General features: G+C 33.2%; 1 protein-coding gene across 3 annotated transcripts in view; it reads left to right on the top strand.

The window, feature by feature from the left end:
* Positions 1–25,102, top strand: part of LOC107452364 (uncharacterized) — a 218,805-nt gene that overhangs the window by 106,480 nt on the left and 87,223 nt on the right. For all 3 annotated transcript variants that reach the window (XM_087150772.1, XM_087150774.1, XM_087150773.1), the window contains exon 2: positions 13,582–13,672. In XM_087150772.1, the coding sequence (XP_087006898.1) occupies positions 13,582–13,672 (91 nt within the window). The remainder of the gene's footprint in view (positions 1–13,581; positions 13,673–25,102) is intronic.

The raw sequence follows: 25,102 nt of genomic DNA, 5'->3' as shown, positions 1-25,102 counted from the left end.
ATATTTTTAAACATTTGACAAATGTATTTGTGTTGTTTTCTCTCTCTTTTTGAACTAGAGTAATAGCTGAAAAATGGTAATATTGCTTTCGCGTATTTGTGAAGGAGTGGAAAGAAAAAAAAAGGCATTTATGAGATTGTAAATACCATAGAATGATTATCATGAAATAAAACAAATGTGCTGGCGGGGAAATGAAAAATGAACTTTATAATCTGATGCAATTTCGTTTTTTTTTAACGCCCAACCCTTTTTGATGGAAGGTGGAATAGCACAGGAGGTGCTCCATTGTTATAAAAAAAATAATAAATAAAATAAACAAAGAAAATGCCTAACAATCTTGCCTCAGTGTTACGACATGCGCCTCAATACCTGCCTTGTAATCATCTCTGACATTTAAAAAATAAAAAAATACATTATAGTGGAGTACTTCACACTTAAAAGTGGGGAGGGAAGTATAATGATGATGGTCACGTGTGAAGCCGGTATATATAATACCTTCAGAAAGTGATTTTTTTCAAATGTACTTTCTCCGCTTATAGCTTGAGCAGTAATTGTCTTTTTTTAAAAAATATTGTTTGGAAACGCAATACGTGATTGGCACACGTCTGATGGATATATGGAGCTAAAAGCTGGAATTGTAACTTCCGGATCTCGACTACTAGTTGTTATGAGGCTTATAAAAATGCTACTAACATATACTGAAACGTTTCTCATTTATTATTATTTTATTCATTTTCTTTTCTTTTTTACATTGAAATATGGAATAAGAATTTCCGATTTTTTCAAGCGCGTAACTAGCAATTTTAAATTCTATTACTGTTATATAGGCTGGAATGAAGATTTAATTTATTTTTTATGTGTTTTTAAGAAATTACTTTCCTGCCAATGCTGGAATTATTCAATCGAAATTTCGACCACTTTCCAACTAGCTAGAGCACTTAAATTTCTATTGGAGTTTCTCACTTAATAACAATGCGAATTTCCGTCTTTTCCTGACCGATAGAATGAGATTTTTTATCGTCTACCGAAGTTTCGCGGATTATTTTAAAGCGGATCCAAAGTCGATGGTTTATTTAAATTTATTATTGTTATTCAAAAATTACCTACTTTTTATCTGCTTTCTTTAAAAATTTCATAAGTAATTCTTGCAACACCTTTTAAAATAAGCTTCATATAAAAAAAATGAACATTAATCAAGACTGTACAGTGCCTGGCCCCAAATTATTAGACGCAATATAAGATTCCATGTAAAATCTTAATTATCAAGTGATACTCTATACAGCTTTATTGTTTTTACGCGGTTTGCACTTGTTTACGTTCGTGTATTGGATTGGTTAACATTGTAATGCAATACGTTGGAAATAAATACAAATAGGAAGTATATAAAAAATATCCCGATTAAAAAACCATTACATATATGTTAAAATATAACATACATGTAATGTATGCCTATAAACTATAAAAGTATTGCCTATAAATTCGTGCAAAATATGCCATTTTTAAAACACTTCGGTGCATCTAATAATTTGGCTTAATTATTATAATATACTAATATACCTGATATAATAAATATTATATATTTATATAATATATCGTCTAATTTATCCAATCCCCGAATTTATATTATATATCGTCTAATTTAACCCATTGATACAAGAACGTAAACAAGTGCAAACCGGTTTCAGTCACGTAAAAACAATAAAGCTGTATAGTATCACATGATAATTAAGATTTTACATAGAATCTTATAGTGCGGCTAATAATTTGGCCAGGGACTGTATATACGCGCAATATTTTATTTACTATTTTTTCGGGGCAAGCCTATAGTAAATTTTTTTTAAAAATATTTTTAATTTGTTTTATATTATTTCTGGAAATTGTATTGCAGACTGTTAGTAACACATTTTTATCATGTAAAGTTATGCATTGATTTTCAAATGTTTCTCCATTCCTTTTACCTTCACCTTTATCCTCACTCTCCTTCTAAAAGTTTATTTCCTACTGTGGCTTGATTTTGATGCGTGTTAAAGATGTTGGGCGTTTCTGTAATTCCCACGCCCGATTTCCGTGACTTGATTATTCCTTATTCTCTTTTTTATTTTTGATATTATTTGCAAGATGCGCGTGAATGAGCATTAGAAAAGCTGCTGTTGTATTAAGAATAAGATCACGGACTTTTTAGAATTTCGTATCATTTTGTTCTTTTGCTACAACGTCTGTCGTGAGAGGTAAAGGAGGAAATTAAAAAATTATACTACTGACCAGTTGGTAGCCAGTGGTCGAAAAAATTGTATTTTCTTTGTAGTTAGCTACAACTATCAGTACTTTATTACAATTGTAGTTACTTACAACTACTTGTTTTTTCAATGTAGCGATTACGAACTACTTTCGAAATTTAGTAGCGACCTCGCGACTTTTAAAAGACAAACTTAACTGGAGAACTTAATTTTCACCAATATTCAAAATAATTTTGAATAACAAATTGGATTGGTTAAATATGAGGATATATTAAGAAGTTTTAATTCATGTTTGCATGAAATAGTTTTTTTTTTTTATTCTAAAGCATTTTTTTACGAATTTTAATCTTTCAAACTCTATGCTTTTCTCGACGATAATTTAAGAAAGGCTAGGAAATTATCAAATATTTGAGATTTTAATGATCAATGTTCTCACACTTTTAAAAGCCTCATCCTTTTCTTAAATCTATTTTTGGCTCAAGTATGCGTTTAATTAAAAGCAGGACATATTTCCCTTTGCTCTGTGTGGGAAACATTCGATCTATTTCATAAACCAATAGCAACTACAGTCAAACCTCGTTAATTCGACACTCTCGGGACCTCTGAAAAACTGACGAATTAAGCGGAGTGACGAATAAACCGGAGTTGCATTGTTTTTCAAAAAATTTGAAAAATACCCATAAATTAACAATTATTACATACAGCAGTGAAATTTCAATTTCTTAAAATAAAAAGAAAACGTTGAAGAATTTGCATTAAAACAATTCAATTAAAACATAGCATCAGTAGAAAGACAAACAGTATGGTTTACATAACTTACTTTTATTTATTTAGGAATGAAAAAACCATCAATACGGGTTTGTTTGGTATGGGGATTACTTAGCATAATTCTTTTTTCGAGCTTGTACACAGAGTTCAAATCTTCCTCAGTGCCAGATATTGAAGAAAAATATTTTCTTAGAACTTCAATGCACTGAAGAGCTTCATTTTTGGAAGGAGGAACTTCCACCTCATCCTCGCTTTCACTCTCTTCAGATGGATTTCCGAGACGGTTAGTTCTGGAGATGTCACGAGATTTTGGTCAATTCCAAGATATGTTTCTTCATCCATCACATCTTTGTTGCGTTCTTTCAGTTGCCTGAGCAATTCAGATAAAGGGACGTTATCATCTTCATCATCATTAACATCTTCTGACGAGCTTGGACTTTCAACAAATCCAGCATGCCTGATGCAGTTTTTGATGGTTTTATCGGTCACATCAGCCCAACTCCTGTGGATGTAATTAATGCCATCTAAGAGATTTAGTTTCCATTCTCTGCCTTCATCAATGGCTTTAATCCAGTCTCTTACAAGATGTTTCCGATAGTGTCTCTTGAAGCTGGAAATGATTCCTTGATCAAGGGGCTGTAAAACTGAAGTGGCATTGGGCGGCATGTAAACTAACTCCACTGATTGAAGGTTTCTTACCTCAGTATGCGCTGTGCAATTGTCCACAACAAACGCTACTTTACGATTTTTTGCATGGAATTTTTTGTCAAACTCTTTCAGAGTTTTTTCCCAAACATTGGAGGTCATCCAAGACTTCGAGTTTGCTTCATATGATACACTCAAAGACTTCACATTTTTGAAGCACCTTGGTTTTGCACTTTTGCCTATGACCAGAGGCTTAAGTTTTTTGGAACCATCCATGTTTGCTCCTAACAGAACGGTAACTCGTTGTTTGCTTTTCTTCCCACCTGCGCAATCCTCTGATTGAAAAGTCAAAGTCTTGTCAGGCACAAGTCGAAAAAAGAGACCTGTCTCATCAAGGTTGAATACATCACAAGGGTTATAGCGCTGGAGAACATCTTTTAAGAGACCATTTTTCCATTCTTCAACTGGACGCATATCAACGGCCGCTACTTCTCCGCACATCTTTTTGAAGGAAAGTCCATGTCTCTCTTTGAACCGTTCAAACCAGCCGTTGCTCGCCGAGAACTCCGAAACACCCAGTTCATTTGCAAATTGCAAAGCTTTCTCTTTCAGGATAAGTCCTGAAATTGGAATGTTTTGGGCTCGGGCCATTCTAAACCATTTAACAAGAGCATTTTCAACGTCTTCGAAGGTCGAAACACGCATTCTCTTTCTCTTCTCGCCATCCTGAACACGTAAAGAACTTTCAATTTTATCTTTTAAGGACCAAATGGCAATGAACGTTGTGCGAGGGACTCCTTTCCGTTTTGCAAAAGCAGCCTTAGACATTCCAGATTGCTCAAATTCTCTTATCATTTGGAGTTTTTCATCCAACGTCCAAGATTTGTATCCAAGTTTACTCGCCATGGCACTAAACTAAAGACTAGAGAGACTCGATACATCACCGCACTGCTACGCCGTACTAAGTTTTACAGGAGAGAGAAGAAAAGGCGCGCACTCCAACATGCTCGTTTTCTGCCACCTGTTCTCCCGCCCCCGCCGTTGCCCCCTCGTAAGGTCAGAGATAAGGAGCATTATTGCAACTCTTTCTGCAAGACGTGTTGGAAGGAGGGGTGAGACAAAAGGGCAGGGGAAAAACGCTTCCAGTGTCCGAATTCCATTACCCCCTCGTAAGGTCAGAGATAAGAAGCAGCAACTCTTTCAGCAAAAGGGGGTGGAAGGAGGGGTGAGACAAAAGGGCAGTGGAAAACGCTTCCAGTGTCCGAATTCCAAGAACCAGTTGCCTAGTGCGAATGGCAAAATTAGCCAAGTGGAAATTTCCGAAAAAGTTGACTGGAGAAAAGCAATTTCCCAGTGAAAACATTCTTTAAAGTGTCATTTTATCCGGAGTTCATAATTTCTCCATGACGTATTAAACGGAGTTTGTTAACACTAAATCCAATGCAAATCAATCGGGACTTGAAAAAAAGCGTCGAAATAACCGGAGTGACGAATTAAGCGAGTGTCAAATTATCGAGGTCCGACTGTACTAAGATTTCCCTCTTTCCCTAAATTAAGACATTTTACGGATTTTACTTTGCAAGATTTTCCCTAACATATAATCAAGGAGCGCAACTTTTCATGTGCACTTTTTACACTTTTCTCATGACTGCACTGTCTAATAATTAATTAATAAATAAATTTTGTACCCTCCTTCCCGACCTAAGACCTGTTTTAATCCTTCCACTCGGCAACGACGTTATATATATATATATATATATATATATATATATATATATATATATATATATATATATATATATATATATATATATATATATATATATATATATATATATATATATATATATATACACTACCGGTCAAAAGTTTGCGAAAATTTTGAAATCTACGAAAAAATGGTCTAAATTCAAATGTTCATAGAACTGCGAAAAATCAGTCAAATTGCATGCAAATTTGATATGTTCTAAAGTGAATCCTCTACATTTAGTTACATATGATCAAATTGCAATACTTTGATTTTTGCGATCTGAATCCAGTTTTTCATCATGGGTTGTTTCTATGGTGAAAAAGGTTGCTAAGTTTGAACACTTGCCAAACTTGCAAAAAAAAATTTTTGTACTTTCTGTTAATAGAAAATAGTTATTTGAACCGTTCTGTGTAAGCCCTCAAAATTTTAAATCGTTTCGATTTGTTTTGACGAAGTTATAGAATTTTGAAAAACATGTGTACTTTTCTCGATTTTTGAGCATTCCACATATGCAGTCTTTTGGTCTATACATCTTCTACCAAAGAGCTTTTTAACTTTAATGTTTTCTATATTTTCAAATAATTAATATTTATTATAAAACAAATACTCTTATTCATTAATGTAACTATTATTGTTTATATTTATTGTTTATATTTATTAGTTTTGTTGTGATATTTTTACTTTACATTAAATTAAAATAAAAAGTTATAACAAAAATTACATAAATAATTCTAAAAAAATAATATCAATAGTATAAAAAATTTGCATTTTTACTAAACTATTTTATTTACAACAGGTCAAATATTTAACATATTTTTATTCGTATTTTGTAATTAAATAAATTAACATTTAAATCTTAGATTCCTTGAACCATCCACCTTTTGCTTTTATTATAGCCTTACATATGCGTGGCATTCGATCTAACAAACCATTAATCACTTCAAGTGATATAGAGTTCCATTCCTGTTGTAAAATGTCCCATAACTGATTTCGATTCGAAATATCAGAGCATCGTTTGCAAGAACAAACAAATTTTCGATGAAATGTGACATTTATGAGATATTGTTTTAATTATATTCATAATAAATTCTTTGTAATTACAAAGAATCCAGAATAATAATGAATAAGAATATTTGTTTCATAATCAATATTAATTAGTTGAAAATATAGAAAACATTAAAATTAAAAAGTTCTTTGGTAGAAGATGTATAGACCAAAAGACCTCATATGTGGAATGCTCAAAAATCGAGAAAAGTACACATGCTTTTCAAAAATCTATAACTTCGTCAAAAAAAATCGAAATCGATCTGAAATTCTTAGGGCTTACATAGAACGGTTGAAATAACTATTTTCTATTAACAGAAAGTATAAAAACTTTTTTTGCAAATTTGGCAGGTGTTCAAACTTAACAACTTTTTTCACCATAGAAACAACCCATGATGAAAAGCTGGATTCAGTTCGCAAAAAATAAAGTATTGCAATTTGATCATATGTAACTAAATGTAGAGGGTTCACTTTAGAACATATCAAATTTTCATGCAGTTTGAAGGATTTTTCGCAGTTCTATGAACATTTAAATTTAGACCATTTTTTCGTAGATTTCAAAATTTTCGCAAACTTTTGACCGGTAGTGTATATATATATATATATATATATATATATATATATATATATATATATATATATATATATATATATATATATATATATATATATATATATATATATATATATATATATATATATATATATTATAAAACAAATGATCGATTATTGCAATCACTTTTTTCTACAATACTACTGCAATAGGCTGAAATTTTTCTTTTCTTCAAAGTTTATGGATATAGTGAAAAATCGTTTATAGTACACTTATTGCTAGATTTCACTATAGAGAGGCATTAAGATGACGTTGAACACTTATTGCTAGATTTCACTGTAGAGGGGCATTAAGATGACGTTGAACACTTATTGCTAGATTTCACTGTAGAGTGGCATTAAGATGACGTTGAACACTTATTGCTAGATTTCACTATAGAGTGGCATTAAGATGACGTTGAACACTTATTGCTAGATTTCACTGTAGAGACGTATTAAGATGACGTTGAACACTTATTGCTACAGCCGTAGTTCAATTCAACACCTCAAAAATTGGGCCCTCATTGGAGATAAAACCAGTTTTTCGATCTTACAAAAAGTAAAGCTCATTTCCCAACAGCATGAGGTCCACTTTCAATGGATCCCGTCCCACGTCGATATCCACGGCAACTAGTTGGCTGACACTCTTGCAAAGAAGGGACTAGACCATCCAGTCCCCTCCACCTCAGAGCTTACATACCTTGAACTGTTTGCAAGGCAAAAGTCCCAGAACAAACAAAAGTGGCTGCTTCCACCTATTCACTACTGGTATAAAGCAAAACGACCAGGACTCTCTTTATCTCTCCCTGGTGACAGGCGAACCAACACCTGCTTATCCCGACTGGCCAGTGGACACCTGAAATGTCTCACATTTTCTGCAAATCAAAAAGTCTTTCCTCTTTGCCCTAAATGCCAACAAAACCAGGCATCACCTGAGCACATCTTGGACTGTTTAGGGCTGGACTGGAATGACATTCATTCCTCTCCCATTCTGGTTTCGGATTTTCTGAATGTCAACGGATTCATTGATCTGGTCTGACCCCGTCAGACCAGATGGGAATTAGCAACAACAACAACAACTTATTGCTAGATTTCACTGTAGAGAGGCATTAAGATGACGTTGAACACTTATTGCTAGATTTCACTGTAGAGAGGCATTAAGATGACGTTGAACACTTATTGCTAGATTTCACTGTAGAGAGGCATTCAGATGACGTTGAACACTTATTGCTAGATTTCACTGTAGAGAGGCATTCAGATGACGTTGAACACTTATTGCTAGATTTCACTGTAGAGAGGCATTAAGATGACGTTGAACACTTATTGCTAGATTTCACTGTAGAGAGGCATTAAGATGACGTTGAATACATATTGCTAGATTTCACTGTAGCGAGGTCTAAAGATGCTTCTTCTTATGTTATATGCTGCGTATAACGCAGGGCCGGATTAAGCGTAAGCGGGGCCCTAGGCCATTCAATTTTTTCTGGCCCTTAGATTAAATGTTTTTTTCTGTATATTTTTTATTTATTCAAATATTTATACATCTTTTCATTTAAGAAAGCAATACGATTAACATGATGCAAAAAAAATATCTTATTTTTTTCTTAATATATGGTATATTTGAAATTTAATTTTCGTTAAAAATCATTGTTTTTTTTGATTTTTTAAAATTTATTTTCAAGAAATCCAATTTAAGGGGGCCTCTAATTATTGAGGGCCCCAGACCATGGCCTAGTCTGACCTAATGGGTTATCTGGCACTGGTATAACGGGTCATAAAATCCACAAATTTCAGCACTGTTTATTAGCCTACTTCAACCAAAATGAATTGAGGATAATCTCTTGTTCTGGTGATTAACAATTATATGGGTGTCTTGTCTCACGAGAGTTTTTATTCCTTGCGATTCTCGCTCATAAATTACCTCCTTCCTTTAATTGCTCTAATAAAGGTCTGAATGCTGTATAATACTGAGGCTTTTCAAGGTTTCTTTTTTTAACGACGAAGTGTTATGCTTAAATATGTAATTTACTGAAAGCATGACTATAATTAAATTAATAATTATAAATAGTCTCAATTTTGAAATTACTTGAATGAACTCGTGATTTTCAGATGCTTTTTAGCGGGCACTTCCTGTCTTTAGATGTACTTAAGTTTATCGAAAAATATTTATAAAGTATAGAGAAGAGAGAAGAAGAAAAAAAAAATAGATGCCTGATGTTTTTCCTATCTTAAGTTGCTCCATTAGTTCTCTTAAGTGTATTTTATTTTATAACCCTTGTTGAACAGCGGACCTAATTTTTGAGTTTACGACTACCAACGTTCAAAGCCGTAGCCTTGTAATTTTGAACCCGATCCAGAAGAAAAAGGAACTCCTATATCAAGTATTCTGAGAAATTTGCCTTCGTGGTGGAATTCATGGAACTAACCCTCGTTTGAGTTACATGGAGAGGAAGACCACGGCTATCCTGACGGCCAAGGGACTCTAACCCGTGATCTGTCCACCATTGAGGATATTTCACGTCAGCACTGTGGTTGGTGCTAGCCAGGTGTGGGATTCTTTTCAACCAGCCGCATGGTGCGTAGCATTTTCCAAAAGTGCTTAAAGGTGCTTATTTTCGATTTTCGTTATTTAAAAGCCCTTAAAGGTGCTTTTGTCATTGGGCGTTTTTGAAACGTGCTTCATTTTCCCTTTTCAAAATTGAGATTTCGTTTCTTTACCTTGTCGATTTTTGGAACGCATTATGCGAAAGCGTGCTTTTCGCGTTGTTCTATTCAACGTTTTCACAATTCATTCAACCACAATCCATTTCGGCCTTCCGTCGGTCCATGAAAGCACCAATCATTTTACATGTTAAATGAAATACTTGCGAGTTCGCATGTGTGTCTACTCAGCTGCGTTCGATGAGATTATCAGCACTCTCATGTGCAACTCTGTTGCATTTTGCAAGATATTCTCATTTTACCACCCTCTGATATCGAACCGAAAAATCTCTTGATCATTTTATACTGACTAATATAATCAAGAAAAGAGTTCTTAGTTAGAAACTAGTCATTTTTTTTTGTACATCATGTTAAGTGTTCGAAAATTATTTTGCTTTTTGTCAATGTATATAGTGCTTAAAAATATTTTTTGAGTGCTTAAAAAGTGCTTAATTTTTGTTTGGCTACGCACCCTGAGCCATCGCTGGGATTCGAACCCGTATTACATCATTGGAAGGCGAACGCTCTATTCCCTGAGCCATCGCGGCTCTATCTTTATTCATTTAGCTACTGTTATCGTGTGTTCATTAACGATGACTAATTCAGTTGCACAAGAGAAATACTGCATGTTATTTATTAGGTTTCGGTCTCTTAATTCGATTATTCCTGTTATTATTCATTTGACCAGAGATTGACCCCCCGAACATATAGAGGGCAACCGCAATCTAGGAAATAGGATCCAAATAGTTTAGTCAGGAGAACGCTTCAAAGTTTGTAACCCCTTAATGTTTATTTTATTTTTGGCTTACTTCGCTACGTCTGAAGAACTTAGAAGAAAAAAAAAGCGATTTGAAATTTTTTTTCATATAGTTATAAAACTTGTTTATACAACGATAATTCCATGAAATAAATTTTAGTAATTAATGATGGAAAAATTTTTTGAATTTTTAAGGTATACAATTTTTTTGCATACATTAAGGATTTTGCTATGTTTATAATTGAGCCGCTCAGAAGCCAATGCGGTTAAGTCCATTTTTTGATATTTTCTGATTTTTGGAAATTTTGATGAAATAAATAATAATCTTCTTAGTTATTAAAGGATTTACTCGTTGGTTACTTTTTTCTAGGTTAGACAGCCCTCTTTTTAATAGCTTCTGAATATATTGTATAATAATTTCAGAAGCCATTGTGAATAAGTCCACCTTTTATCAATATTTTTTTACATAAATTTCTTATCTTTTTCTGCTGCGAAAAGGTATAAGTCCTAAAATTTTTAAGATGCTGTCATTATTTCTATAAATACTTACGTTTTAATTTACACATCCTGTACATATCTTGTTTTTTTGCAGAGTTTACACCTCGAAAAAAGACTTTATACACTTTTCTAATTAAATTAATAAACCACGAATTTTAAAAACTAATGTATCAAAAAACATTAATTTTCTCAATTTTTGTGTTTTGGACTTAACCGCATTGGCTTCTGAGCGACTCAATTAATACGGATCATTGAAGGTAATGTTTTAGTAACACAGCAAATATAATAAAACAAAAATAAGTACAAAAGTAAGACATCACGAACATATTTCCACGCATCCTTATTCACTCCTCTACCAATCTAAAAAGATACGAAAAACAGTTCGTTTTTCCATTTTTATAGCTCCGAATCTCACGCATCATTTTTAAGAATATAGTTTTATATGGATTAATATGATGCAAAAAAAATTTATACCTTACAATTCAAAAATTTTCTGACCGTTTAGTTTTGTGGGTAGGTAGGTATTTTATTACGTTACTGCACAATGGGCTATTAGCGACAGTCTGGGAAACATCCCTGAGGATGATCTGAAGACATGCCATCGCAATTTTGATACTCTGAAGAGGGGATGGCCCCCTGCTTTGGTAGCCTGACGACCTGAGCACGAAGTCGACCACTTTACGGCAGAAGAGTTTAACGAGGACCGACACCCCGCACCCTCGGTCCATACGCAGGCTGATCAAAGTGGTCACCCACCCACTTACTGACCGCTGGCAGTGAGGCTTGACTTAGGTGTTATAGTGGTAATCGTGTATTTACGATCAGCCCACTGCGAGACTTTTAGTTTTGTGAAATCATGATTTAAAAGCATAACTATAGACAAAATAAACACGATTCCAGATGAACATCACATGTTTTCAGTCAGCTATATCAAATGAGAAAAAGAAAATTGATTCAGTTAGTATGTGTCCCAGAAATTCATTTTATTCCCTCTTAACAGAATTGGAATTGGCGAAGAAAATTTTAACGACTGCTATTCTTAATATCTTGAAAAAGCCTTTCCGATTTTAATTAAGTTTTCCCAGTTTCGTTTAAATTGACACTAAGTAAAATGTATCGCTGTACAAATTGAATTCGTATCAATTTCATCATCAATTCTCGGAGAACGAAATATTCTGTATGCGTGGTACGAACTTAGAATAATAACGAGTCCAGTTAAGTTGCAACAAGTGTTACTTTTAGATAAGGTTCTTCGTGTGAGCCTCACCCTCAATCCTTTAAGTTATTGCTATTTAATTAAATCTTTTTTTCTTCTTCTTCAACTAATTCAGATCCAAAACATGTACGAGGATTTCAATTCTTGGGTGATACGAATAATGCTTAGCTTTCAATCCCTTGTTTCTTTGAGTAGTACAGTGAAAGATAACACTAAATAATTTTTGTTTGGATGATCGGATTTTCACAAATTATGTGCCTAACGGTTCATTAAAGTGTTTCAAATCTATTAATATGTTTTTAAAAAATAAATAAATAAATTGTAATAAAGCACGAATGAAAGTACAGAAATGGACATACTATAGCAGGGCCCGGGCTAAGGATTTTATATTATTTGCCAGAAAATTAGCCAAATGTGAAAAGCCTTCGCCAAATGCAAATTTTTTATGATAAATTTTTTTCCTTTGAAAAAATATTTTATCGTTGTTTGTTTCAGGCTTATATTATTGGTTATGCCGAAAATTTCTGTTATCGAATAAAAAATACTGATTTGCTTAGAAAAATTTATTTTGACGGAATCCAGTGGAAAAAAATCATTCGCCAATACTTAAAAAAAAAGCACAATTTTATTCGCCAAATTTACGATTTTCTAGTATTTGGCGAGGTGGCTAATGCTTAGCGTAAACCCTGCTATAGTTTCGGTTCTATAAACAAGAGCCTTCCTTCCTCCTCCAAGAAACACCAAATGATAGTAAAGAAGTTAAAAAACACTTAATTCTTTTGAAGTTTGAAATGCGGTGAAGGGTGTCTTGTTTTGTGCACCTGGTAACTTCGATTTATAATTAGTTTGTTTATGTTCCACTTCTCATCATGCCTTTCTTTGTGTTAAGTCTCTGTGTGAATATATATAGTGAAAGAATTGAAATCTTTGTGAAAGAATTAGAATGTGTCAATTAAGAGAATTGATACTTGATCGGCTTGGCTAATAACAGAACATGTGGCCAGGAACTGTGCAGGGTCAGCAGGGGGGTGTCTATTTACCTGTATGCGTTTTCGTAGCCGTTTATTTTTATTTATTTTTTTTAGTGGAATTTTTTCGTTTGGATGGATTTTTCCTAGAAATATTTCTGAATAAAAAAAAATCATGTTAAAGAAATAGTAGTATAAATTTTAATGATTTAATGACTTTTAACTAATTTTTGAAACCGTTCAGAAATCATGGACTCTAAGCGTATTAAGCTTTGGTGTAATCGGGCGCTGGGTGTGCACAGAGCAAATTATTGTCGAAATTTAAATAGATAACATTTATTTTGTGTACGTTATATAAAATAATAAAAAAATTATTTTACCTAAATTTTTGTGTCACTTTTTTTCAGGCCGTGAAGACTTTACCGGTATCGACAATGAAGCATTGGATTTTAGCGAACTAGAAGACTACCTGAACAGCGACAGTGAAAAAACCATCAGGTAGATTCTATTTCTTTTTTTTAATTAAGAGTGTTTTGGGGACTATCTTTCTCCTAAATAAATAAGTTAAAGAAAAAAAAAAGCTCAGTTACTCTCGAGCAAAGCTGTTCGATATTTTTCAATTTTCCTTTTCTTTCGCAAATATCTAGTACAGACGAAAAAAGATGTTTTACATTTCAAATTGTTCCACATTTTTCAACGTTTTTTATTTCACTAATATCTAGTAGCAGATGAGAAAAGATGCTTTACATTTCAATTGTTCCACATTTTTCAACGTTATTTTCTTTCACAAATATCTAGTAGCAGACGAAGAAAGATATTTTTCAATTTGTTTTTCTTTCACAAATATCTGGTAGCAGACGAAAAAATATGTTTTTCGCAATTCAATTGTTCGATATATTTCGGTTTCTTTTTCTTTCACAAATATCTAGTAGCGGACGAAAAAAGATGTTTCGCAATTTTTCAATTCAGTTGTTCGATATTTTTTCTTTCTTTTTCTTTCACAAATATCTAGTTGCAGACGAAAAAAGAATAATGATTTTCATTATTTTAGACGTTTCATTCAGACATCCTTTACATGTATAGAATTATTTGAGTTCATTCAACATTGGTTATTATTAATTTTAATCAGTCGCTATATTTATCGATGGAAAAACGTTATTTGTCAAAATCTGTACAAAACTGTATTAACTGCTTACCGTAGCTTTGACGCCAGTAAGGTTGTTTTCTACACTAGGGAGAGCTGCAAGCTTTTGACTATTTTTTTTTTTTTTGATATAAACTTTCTGGTTACTTTTTTCGGTGTGTGTTTGAAGCCATTTGGCCCACGACGTGATCATTGTATTTTGGGAATCTTTTGAGTGGTATTCCTTGCATACGTGTATTCGTTACCTGATCTGTTATTTGTATTTATAAAAAAAAAAAATCGTTTTAAGAATAGTCATTTGAAGACCTGACATTTCAAGACGTAAGAATTGTCATTCGAAAAAGAATCATTGTAAAACGCTTCTTCCCTTCCCTGTCATCAATATACCAACTTCGAAATTTAAACCTAAATGATAATTTGCAAAATGAACTTAATCTCCTTGCTCGAACACTATGCTAACACTAACGTACGATGGTGCACGGTTTGCAACAAGAACAAACAGTAATAAAGAAGTAAAAATAGGCTAAATCAGAACTGCCAAAATAACCGAGTTCTTTCTAAATCTAGCTGCCATGCCACCTTCTTCAACAATGCATCTATAAATAACTAAAGCGAATTTTCACTTCAAACTCATCAGAATTACACAATATCACTAATACTTGAAAAACTGAAACTTAGTATATGCCTATATTAGGGCTCGAAAAATAGCCCGTCCGCCCGTTCTCGACGGTCAAAAATTCTCCGCGGACAACGAATTTCTCGAATCCGACGTCCGCGCGGACGGCCATTTTCCCGTTAATGTTCGTGATACATTTTCAATTTTTGTTATCTTACAAGAGTCTTGTAAGTAACAAGGCAGCAAAATGACCCACAATGCAGCAACATACTGCGCATATATTGATGTTTTCTCTGTCTGGGAGTACTGCAGAGGTTGAAAGGGGCTTTTCAGCAATAAACTTACAAAAAAACACAATACGTACTGGTCTTAAACAAGAAGCGTTTAACGCAATTATGAACATCTACCTAAATGGAAAACCCCTTTCAGATTTCTGTTCAGAAACCTCTGTAAATCATTGGCTTGATTGTGGAACTGGCAAAAGCCATATTTAAATTCATTTAAAAAACGCAGTACCATCGGATAACTTGACATTTCAGATAACTTGACCCTTGTCATTAAAATTATTTCATAAAAGAAATACTAGGTTACTATTAGTAACCTAGTATTTCTTTTATTACTGTATAATGTAATCCTAGTAACGACTAATTCATTGTGCAATTTATATAAATGTTTGTAATAAATAGGAGAAAATTATATTTTTATTTATTTAAAAGCGACGTGTTAGTTTCAACGGAGGACGGGTGCATTGTTGGACAAGTCGTCCTCGGGGACGGGTAAAATTTCTGAGTTTTTTCGAGCCCATTATATAAACTTAGTACTTAGTATATGCCTTAGTATATGCCTATAATTTTCCCATATGCCTATATTGCCTAAAAGCAGTCAAAAGGACTGCATTGTGAAAGAATAACTGGTGTGTAAAGAAATTTGTTTAATTATTTTTAATATTTTTTATGTTATTTACAGTTATATAACAAGCTATTATTAATATTAACAATAAAAGAAATTTACTTCACTTGAAAAAAAAAATATTCCTTATTATTCGTACATTTTTTTCAAATGAAAAAGCAGTCAAAATGATTTCCTTGGGTAATCTAGTGTTAATATCTCATGAAATACAGCAGATTTCATCTCAGAAATTATACAATTTATTTCTTTTATTGAAAACAAAATTATACGTTTGAAAATATCGCCTCGCAGAATAAACTGTAGTAAGCAGCTATATGCTTTCTAACCGGAAGTAGAGCAGGTCAATAGCTCGAGATTGTTGTTGTTTACATTTATATTGTAAACACCTTCCATAGTTTTAAGTATAAAGGAAGAACAAACCTGAAAGTTTTATTTATTTTTTTAAATTTTGTTCGTAATGCCGTCTGGATTTGTCTTTATATTTTTAACCATCTATTGACAAAGAGAAGAAATGTTGAATACAAAAGGTATTATTATGCGACTTTACTTTTTGATTGTAGTGCGTGATTGTGGTGACCGATTGCGACGTTTGACGAAGGTCGTCGTCATTACCTATATTGATTTATGATCTGATAAAACGATTCTTATCGTTTGACAATAAGAACCTGCCCTTTAATTTCTGTGGAATTCTTTAATTTTTCTATTATTTTCTAATTTGTTATCCTATTTGTAATTGTAGGCGGTGGCTGCTGTTTCAAAATCAATATGTTCGATTTGAGCCGCCATCTTATTATTTGTGAGAACTTGAAATGTTTTGAAAAAGTAGGCTTCGTTTTGTCCAATTGATCTCTAAAAATGATCAGATTTATTAAACTAGCGTTCTACCGGGTGGTCCGATAAATGTTCAGCTTTATTTGAAATAGCTTTTTTTAATTTTTTTTCTTTTTTGGCTTAAATAATGTGTTGTTGTCGAACTTATTAATAGTCGAAGTTAATTTTGCTAAATTTAATTGTTCTGCATTTTTCGGTTTACTTAGTTTTCATTCAAGTTTTAAATTCGATTCCTTTTGTGGTGGTTCATTGGTTACTTTGAACTTACTTAGTGTGTTATTATTTTTCGCGATTGCCTTGACATAATTATTATATATTTTTAAATTTTCAATTTATTTTTGAATATTTTTTCCATAGTTCTGATCATGCATAGTATCTATTTTATTTTACAACCGTCGTTGAACAGTCGACCCAATTTTTTGGGTTTACGGCTACCTATGTTCAACTCCGTAGCCTTGTCATTTTGAATCCAATCCAGAAGACAAGGGAATACCTGGATCAAGTAATGGGAGACATGCTGTGTTTTCACTACAGCGCGAGAACGCGAGAATCTCGCATATTTTTTTTCTTTTCTCGCATTAAAAAATGATTACCGCGAGAAATTCGCGTATTCTGTAAATCAATTTCAAAATTCGCGAATTTCTCACATTTTGAAAAAAGCTTCGAATTACGCCAATTAGAATAAAATCCGTTTCACTTTTCTTCCTGGATCTTTCATTATTTTCAACATTTGCCCCGTTATCTAGATTCCCTATTTACCAGTATTGTTCAGAACTTTTTCGAACAACAGAACACAACCCCTCCGAACTACGGAACCCCTTTCAGAACACATTTCTCTGCAACCACGTGTTTACCGCAGGTAAGGTTTTTTCATGTAAGACGTTCAAATTTTTTATGCACTAATGTAAGATGGACAAATACCTAGTAAAGGCAAAATCTTCTATGATGATGCAGCAAGAATATTCAATGCTTTAAAAAATAGAAGACGTTAAAAATGCATTATAATGAAAGAAATTTTTTTTTTAAAGTCTATTTGTATTTTTTCAGTTTTTAGAAATCTCACTTAACTTTCTGAAATCTCACCCTGTTTTTGAGAAAGGGTGAGAAATTCTCACGCATTTTTTTTCTATGATGAAAACACTATGAAAAGTCCTAAATTTTAGGACTTTTTAATGGAACTAACCCGCATTTGCGTTGCATGGAGAGGAAAACCTCTCACGGTTAACCTGACGCCCAGAGGATTTTTACTCATAATCCGTCTACTACTGAGGGTAATTTACGTCACTACTGTAGTCGGTGCGAGCCGGGTGCGGAATTCATATCGATCGCTTGGATTCGAACCCAGTCACCTTATTGGAAGGCGTACGCTCAATCTCCTGTCCCACCACGGCTCGCGCATGGAATATTAAAAAAAAAACAGTTAACTGTTAACTGTAAACAGTTAAAGCACAGTAAACAGCACAAATAATGTCACTTGGGCCGAGATAGTCTGGTTGGAAGGTCACTGGGCCCATGTCCAAGAGATCGTGGGTTCGATCCCCTCCGGCCGAAGACTCCCTGTGTAGTAAAATGGTGACTGGTGCACGTTAAATCTGTCGAGTCGCAAATTCCTCCATGTTCCCATAACAAATCAATACCTCTGGGGGTACTGATCCAGGAGTTTCCTTGTCTTCTGGATTGGTTCAAAATGGCAAGGCTACGGAGTTGAACATTAGTAGTCGTTTACCAAAACTTTGGGTCGGCTGTTCAACGACGGATATAAAAATATAAAATAGCATCGTAGAAATGATAATAGTGTTAATAGATCCTTAACGTTAGCGCTGCTTTGTATATGTATATTTGTATGTGTAAATCGATTCACTTCTTCCCGGCTGTTAAACAATACCTATTATGAAGCTTGCATTTAAATATTCCCAATAGGCAAATAATTTTCTTCACACCGAACAGTTCTTTGACCCGTTGTTTCATTTGCATAACAGGTACTGTTTACTGTTCTTAGACTAGAAACCAGTGAAAGGATTGTTAAGTAGGAAAAAGAGATAATTGCGCGTCTTTATTGTTATATTGCGTGGGGGTCGTTTCTGTATAGTCATTAGTTTCGTGTAACACCTTCTAATTGTTCCACGCAAGCAAAGTTACTCTTGTGTTTTTTTCCCCCTTCTAATAATTATTATTTTTAAAATTTCTACCGCATCATTTTTTTTCAACAATCACATGGCGCATGGCTTTTTTAAACAATGCTTAAAGGTGCTTTTTTCTATTTTTTATAGCCCTTAAAGGTGCTTTTTTTCATTGGATGTTTTTAAAAAGTGCTTCATTTTCCCTTTACCAAAATCAGTTTCTTTTTCTTTCTTTAGTGTGTCGATTTTCGTCACGTATTGTGCAGAAGTGTGGTTTTCACGTTTATCTATTCAACGTCTTCACAATTCATTCAACCCCAATCCATTTCGGCCTTCCGTCGGTCCATAACGTATGAAAGCGGCAATAATTTTACAGGTATGATGAAATACTTGCGAGTCCGCATGTGCGTCTACTGAGCTGGGTTCGATGAGATTCTTGCACTCTCATGTGCTTAGCAAGATATTCTCCATTTCAGTCTTCATTTTCCACCCTCTGAAATCGAAGCGAAAAATCCCTCGATCTTTTTAGGGTGGCTAATATAATCAAGAAAAGAGTTCTTTGTCACAAACTAGTTACTTTATGATCATGTAAAGTCTTTGAAAATTATTTTTCATTTTGTTAATATTTATAGTGCTTTAAAATATTTTTAAGTGCTTAAAATGTACTTAAAAAGTGCTTGTTTTTTTGTTGGAAATGTTTGGCTACGCATCCTGAATAACCTCTCAATACCCAGTAAAGAGAGTCGCTGTTATTTATCGTGAGCTGGTTGCTGGTACATCTTGTAAACTTTTTTCTCCAGTAATGACACATTACTGGCTGTCTAAGTCTTGGCAGCATTCGTCTAGTTACCCTACTTATTTTTACCAGTATGAAAAAGTTACAGAATGATAATTGGAGCGAAACCGAGGAAAAAAAGAGGGGGGGGGGGAGCAAGAAGGATATCGTGAGAGCGATTTTCTTTTGCAAGGAATGGAATTTCAGATTTAAACTACTTTATGGACCAAATTTAAAGAAATTACATTTTAAGAAAGCTTTTTCTCCTCTAGGAGAAAATATTTTAGAACTATAATTAAACATATTCTAAAAAAAAATACAAATATTTAAATGAGGAGAGGACGAATGTTGAATGGTTTATGTTGAGAATAGATAAGGAGAAACACCAGTGTTTGGAGTACCTGTTACATGTATACTGGGCAGTGGCACTTGACCTTTAAAATATACAGAAAACATGGAAAATAATAATAAATAATTCATAAGAGAAGGAGAAAAATTATTTAAATGAAATATTTTTGAAAAATGTATACTAGAAAAGCCGGAAAACAAAAAAACAAAAAAAAAAATGAAAAGATATAATCTCTTCAATCAGCTCACACGAATACATCTGCAAAAGGAAGTGCTTTCTAATATTGTACCCATTTAGGCAAAGCAAAATATATCAATACAATAGTGTGAGGAGCAACAAGGTAGAACACATTATGTAAAAAATGTATCACGCAAAGAACAGAGAATAAAATGTAAAGAAAAGGCAGAATAAAACACAAAACGAAATCTATAAAGTGAGTAGCGAAATCAAATGAACTTACATGCACCGGAATCTTTGAAGAATTTTCGTAATAAGATTGCCAGATGACAAAATATAAAAATAGAAGCGCAAATTGAATTGAAAGCTTAAATTAGAGGGATTTTTTGTTTTATAGCGCTTTCTTACTACAATTTGTACAACTAGTGGGCTGCGCCCCCTGCTCGCTGACGCTCGCCAACCCCTGAAAATTGCTTCGTATTCTTATACGGTTTGCTTCGCAAACCAAGCTCGCTTCGCTCGCTACTAACTTAGGTACATTGCAAATGCACAAAATTCTAAGAATTCAAAACAATCATTCAAATCCATATAACAACTTTTTTTAAAAAAAGAATTACATCTTTTTAGTAAATACTAAGTCATTAAAATAAATTTGAATTCAAATAAAGACTCATTGACTGAGACTCATTTTTCAATGAATAACTAATAACAATAATAAAACAAATAAATTCGTGATATAAATCAAAAATTGTCAAATAAATTCGTAATATATAAATTCGTGAAAAAAAGCGCTTTCGACAAAGTACTAAAATAGAGATCTATGGACAAAGACTACTCACTTCTGCCTAGCTTAATAGTATGAGATTGCCGCAGCTGAATTGTTATTTCAGTTTCCGTTCTTAAAAGCGCTATATGTTGAGCCTCTTCAGCTAGATTTGGCATGTGACATTTTTAGCGGCAATCATGGGTCGATTTTCTAGCGTTGCCATTCGGGGCGTTATAATGAGGCTTTTTTTGTCGTCGTGTAAAAGAAATATATATATAGATTGTATATGCGATGGCTGCTGAATTTGCATAGAAAAAAAAGAGTAAAAAAATGGCTTTCGCAAGTGAAAGTAATGCAGGTGATTTTTCAGATTATGAAAATGTGAACATATACAAAGACTGATGTTTTGCTTTTTTTTATTTGCATGAGATAATTTAGGATAGTAAACTGATGGTGAAATAAATATTTTTTACACGTAAAAAAAATTAACATTTCAACTTGGAACTTGTATCTTATGTTTTGTTTTAGTTCCATGTACTAATTAATAAAATAAAGAAAATATGTTGATTTTTTTTGCATTTTTTTCCTTTAAAAAAATTGGTAAGTGGAGCGGTTAGTGATAACATACTCAATGATTTTATATAGAATTTAATTACTTTAGTTGCGTATCCAATGGATTGATCTCTTTCTAGTTGGTATTAAATAGTGAAGGCGTGAGGGGGAGAAGCATGACTTCTGATTATAGTCGGAGGCAGAAATCGTGGATCACGATTAATGGATATTATAACAATTGAGATTACCCTCCTATAGCAATCATAAATTTTCATTTGACATGGGGTGTTTCTCTCTTTCTTTGAGGGGACTGCGGTTTTCTATGATTACTGATTGAGATTTCTTTTATGTGTTCCCCTTTAATGAGGCCGATAAAATTACGCAACATTTATTTATGAATGAAAAATGGCACATTCTGTTGACTGTGATCGTTTCGGATGATTTTGCAAGCGGCCCGTTACTTCTTTGACACCATTACTCCTCTCGCTTTGCCCGCTGTTTTATCATGACTTAAAAAAAGAAGGGAAAAAACGTTCGATTTTTGAAAGTATTTGTTCGAAACTGTTATGCTAACTGTTTGCTTTATTCGAAATTGGTGTGAGTTCGTATCAGTTATTCGTGAATATTTTTTTCCATCTTAAGTCAGGTCCCGCATTGGACGCATCGCAATCCCAGTAGAACACCGAAGTTGAGCATCTCTGGTTGCGGTCAGTAAGCGGGTGGGTGACCATATTGATAAGCCTGCTTAGGGACCAAGGGTGCACGGCATACAGTCCCTAGCCGAATTATTAGAAGCAATATAAGATTCCATAAAAAATCTTAGTTATCAGGTAATACTATATATTAGCACGATTCTTTCTAGTAAAAGGATATGTATAGCTTAAAAATCAAAGCTTTGCTTGCAATTTAAGTCAAACTTTTTTTTAATAAAAAAATATTTAAGAAATTATTAAAGCATAATATATTGGATCATAAATATATAATTTAAGCATTTTTATGTAATTAGAATATCAGACATGAAGAAAATTGGTAATAGCGCAAAGTAAGTAGAATTGTCTCAAAACTAAATTTTGATACCAATTAAAAGACTTCAGTGATTATGTTACAGAGATATTGAAATTCAAAAACAAAGCAAAATTAATAAGTTGCCAAAAGTGAGCTATTAAAGCTACAATCGATTTAATTTATTTTAACGTTTGAGTGCTTCCTGAATAATCACTTATCAGATCTTAAGAATCGTTGTCAAAGATTAAATCATAAAGGCAGAAATGGCACCAGCATACACTGGCGTCGTTGAACAGCCGACCCAATTTTGGGTTTAGGACTACTAATGTTCAATTACGTAGCCTTGTCATACATAGCCTACGTCAACATGAAAAATTTTACTTGGTAACAATTTAAACAATTAAAATTCTGATTTTCTGAAAATAGTTTAAATCCCACAATAAATTTCTTCAATGAATAAATTTTGTTTGCAGTGGTCGTAAAACGTTTATAAATTGAATTGTCATCAAACTCTAGAGTAGAGATTTAAATCAGGGTTGGGGTTTTGGACGTCCTAAACTGGTTTTGGACAGGGCACGTGGGTTTTACTGTCTTAAACTGGTTAAAACTGTCCTAAACTGTCTTAAAGTGTCCAAAACCTTGAACTTTGGTAAAAGGTAAAAATTCTATAGGTGTAACCATTGTACACATAATAATTACATGTATCAATAAATATTTGATATTTTTTATGCAATTTACTATAACTTATTAAAAGAAAATAATATAATATAATAGGAAAAGGTTTATAATTTTTGAAGCTCCACAATTCATTGAACAACAAAAGTGAGTAACTAATTCTTTAAATATAAATATGCTTTTAATACTGATAAATAATATTTTTGCATAAAGATAAATATGGTAATATTAAAAAATAATAATTTTTCTTAAAAAAAAATACTAAATTTGTTCAAAAATTAACCTTTTATTTTTCACAATATTTTTTTAAAAAAATGTTATCATTTCTGCATTGCAGGATGATAAAAAAGACATCTATTTTAAAAAAAAATTGTTTTTAAATATAAATATATTAGTTTAAATTGAAAATACAAAATAACTGAAAAATGTATTAATAGTTTTGAAGGGCATGACATCAGTTTCAGTTACTGACACTGGTGATGTATCACCACTATGCTAAAACAATTGTACATGAATGAAATAAAAGTATTCTTGAATAGTACTATAGATAAATAAACCTGTTTATGACGAACCAAGCACTTAGTCCCCAATATTTTAACCTGTATGGCAAGGCCAAGCTTCAGTTATGTACTATTGAATGAGAGGACCAATTGAACTTGAATCCTGATTAATCTGCCTTTGTGTAAATTGAAGAGTTAAACAATTTTAATAAAACATTATACTTTTAAAAACAAATATTCTGTAGTATATTTAATTATCAATATGTTATTAGTTCTATGTTTATTTTACCTCTTAAATATTGTTCAGATAAAATTGTGACATAATTAGAGTAAAAGAGTTTTGGACAGTTTAAGACGGTTTTGGACAGGACGGTTTAAACCGTGGATTAATCCATTCTGTCCTAAACCTTGCCAACCCTGATTTAAATGCTTCTAAATCGAAAGTACAATGTTCATTACTAATGTACAAATGTTCAACTACGTAACCTTGTAATTTTGAACCCAATCCAGATGACAAGAGAACTCCTGGATCAAGTATTGGGAGAAATTTGCCTTCGTGAAGGATTTTTTGATGGAACTAACCCGCATTTGCGTTACATGGAGAGGAAGACTACGAGAACCTCCCGCGGTTAGCCTGGCGGCAAGGGGACTTTAACCCATGATCTGTCTACCACTGAGGATATTTCACGTCAGCACTGTGGTCAGTGCAAGCCGGATGCGGAATTCGTTTCGACTGGGATTCGAACCCGGTTCGCCTCATTGGAAGGCGAACGCTCTATCCCCTGAGCCATCGCAGCTCTGAACTTAGTAAATGTTTACCATAATCTGAGAAACGTTTAAAAAATTCGCATTAACATAAAAAAATATTGAATTTTTTGAAAATTTTCAATTTTTTAAAACGTCGCCCAATTTTAAAAGAGCTGCAGCAGGTTAATTTCAAAATTTCGTCATTTTTCTCTATGCTTTTTAACTGTCATATATTTGAAGAACGTGGTCTTTAAAAATAACTCTTCCATCCGACCTTTCATCATAGATTCACCACAGAACTTCTCGAGCACACTTTAAAGCCGAATCTGCTGCCTTTAATATATGGCCAGAATCCGTGTCACGCGCTCGGGAATTACACCCTTTGATAACATCTATCCGTGTGTGTGTGAAAGGTTATCTTTTCGGTAGCAATAAGACTTCTCATCGGTGGTCTTTTGACTGGCAGGAGGGCTGAATATAAAATGCGTTATAAAGACTCGAAAGAAAAAAAAAATGTCTTTTTGGGGGGACTCGTGATTGTGACTGCCCATTCGATTTTCCCAATGATGATGGTTAAAATTATATATTTGGTTCTTCTCTGTTGTCACAGACAAGCCGTTTAAATGATTTGTGGCTGAGAGAGATAAGTGTAAACCCATAATAGTTATCTGTGTGATTGTGTTCTTCATTTAAATAGGGTGGAAGATAATGCAGTGTGGTTATTATTTAAGATTTTCAAACAATTCTTTCTTCCTCTTATTA

Source organism: Parasteatoda tepidariorum, chromosome 9 (genome assembly GCF_982258835.1).
Source record: "Parasteatoda tepidariorum strain Cologne lab strain chromosome 9, Ptep-v5.0, whole genome shotgun sequence".
Classification (NCBI taxonomy): domain Eukaryota; kingdom Metazoa; phylum Arthropoda; class Arachnida; order Araneae; family Theridiidae; genus Parasteatoda; species Parasteatoda tepidariorum.
The sequence above is the reverse complement of the archived record's forward strand: the minus strand, read 5'-3'. Positions and strand labels throughout refer to the sequence as shown.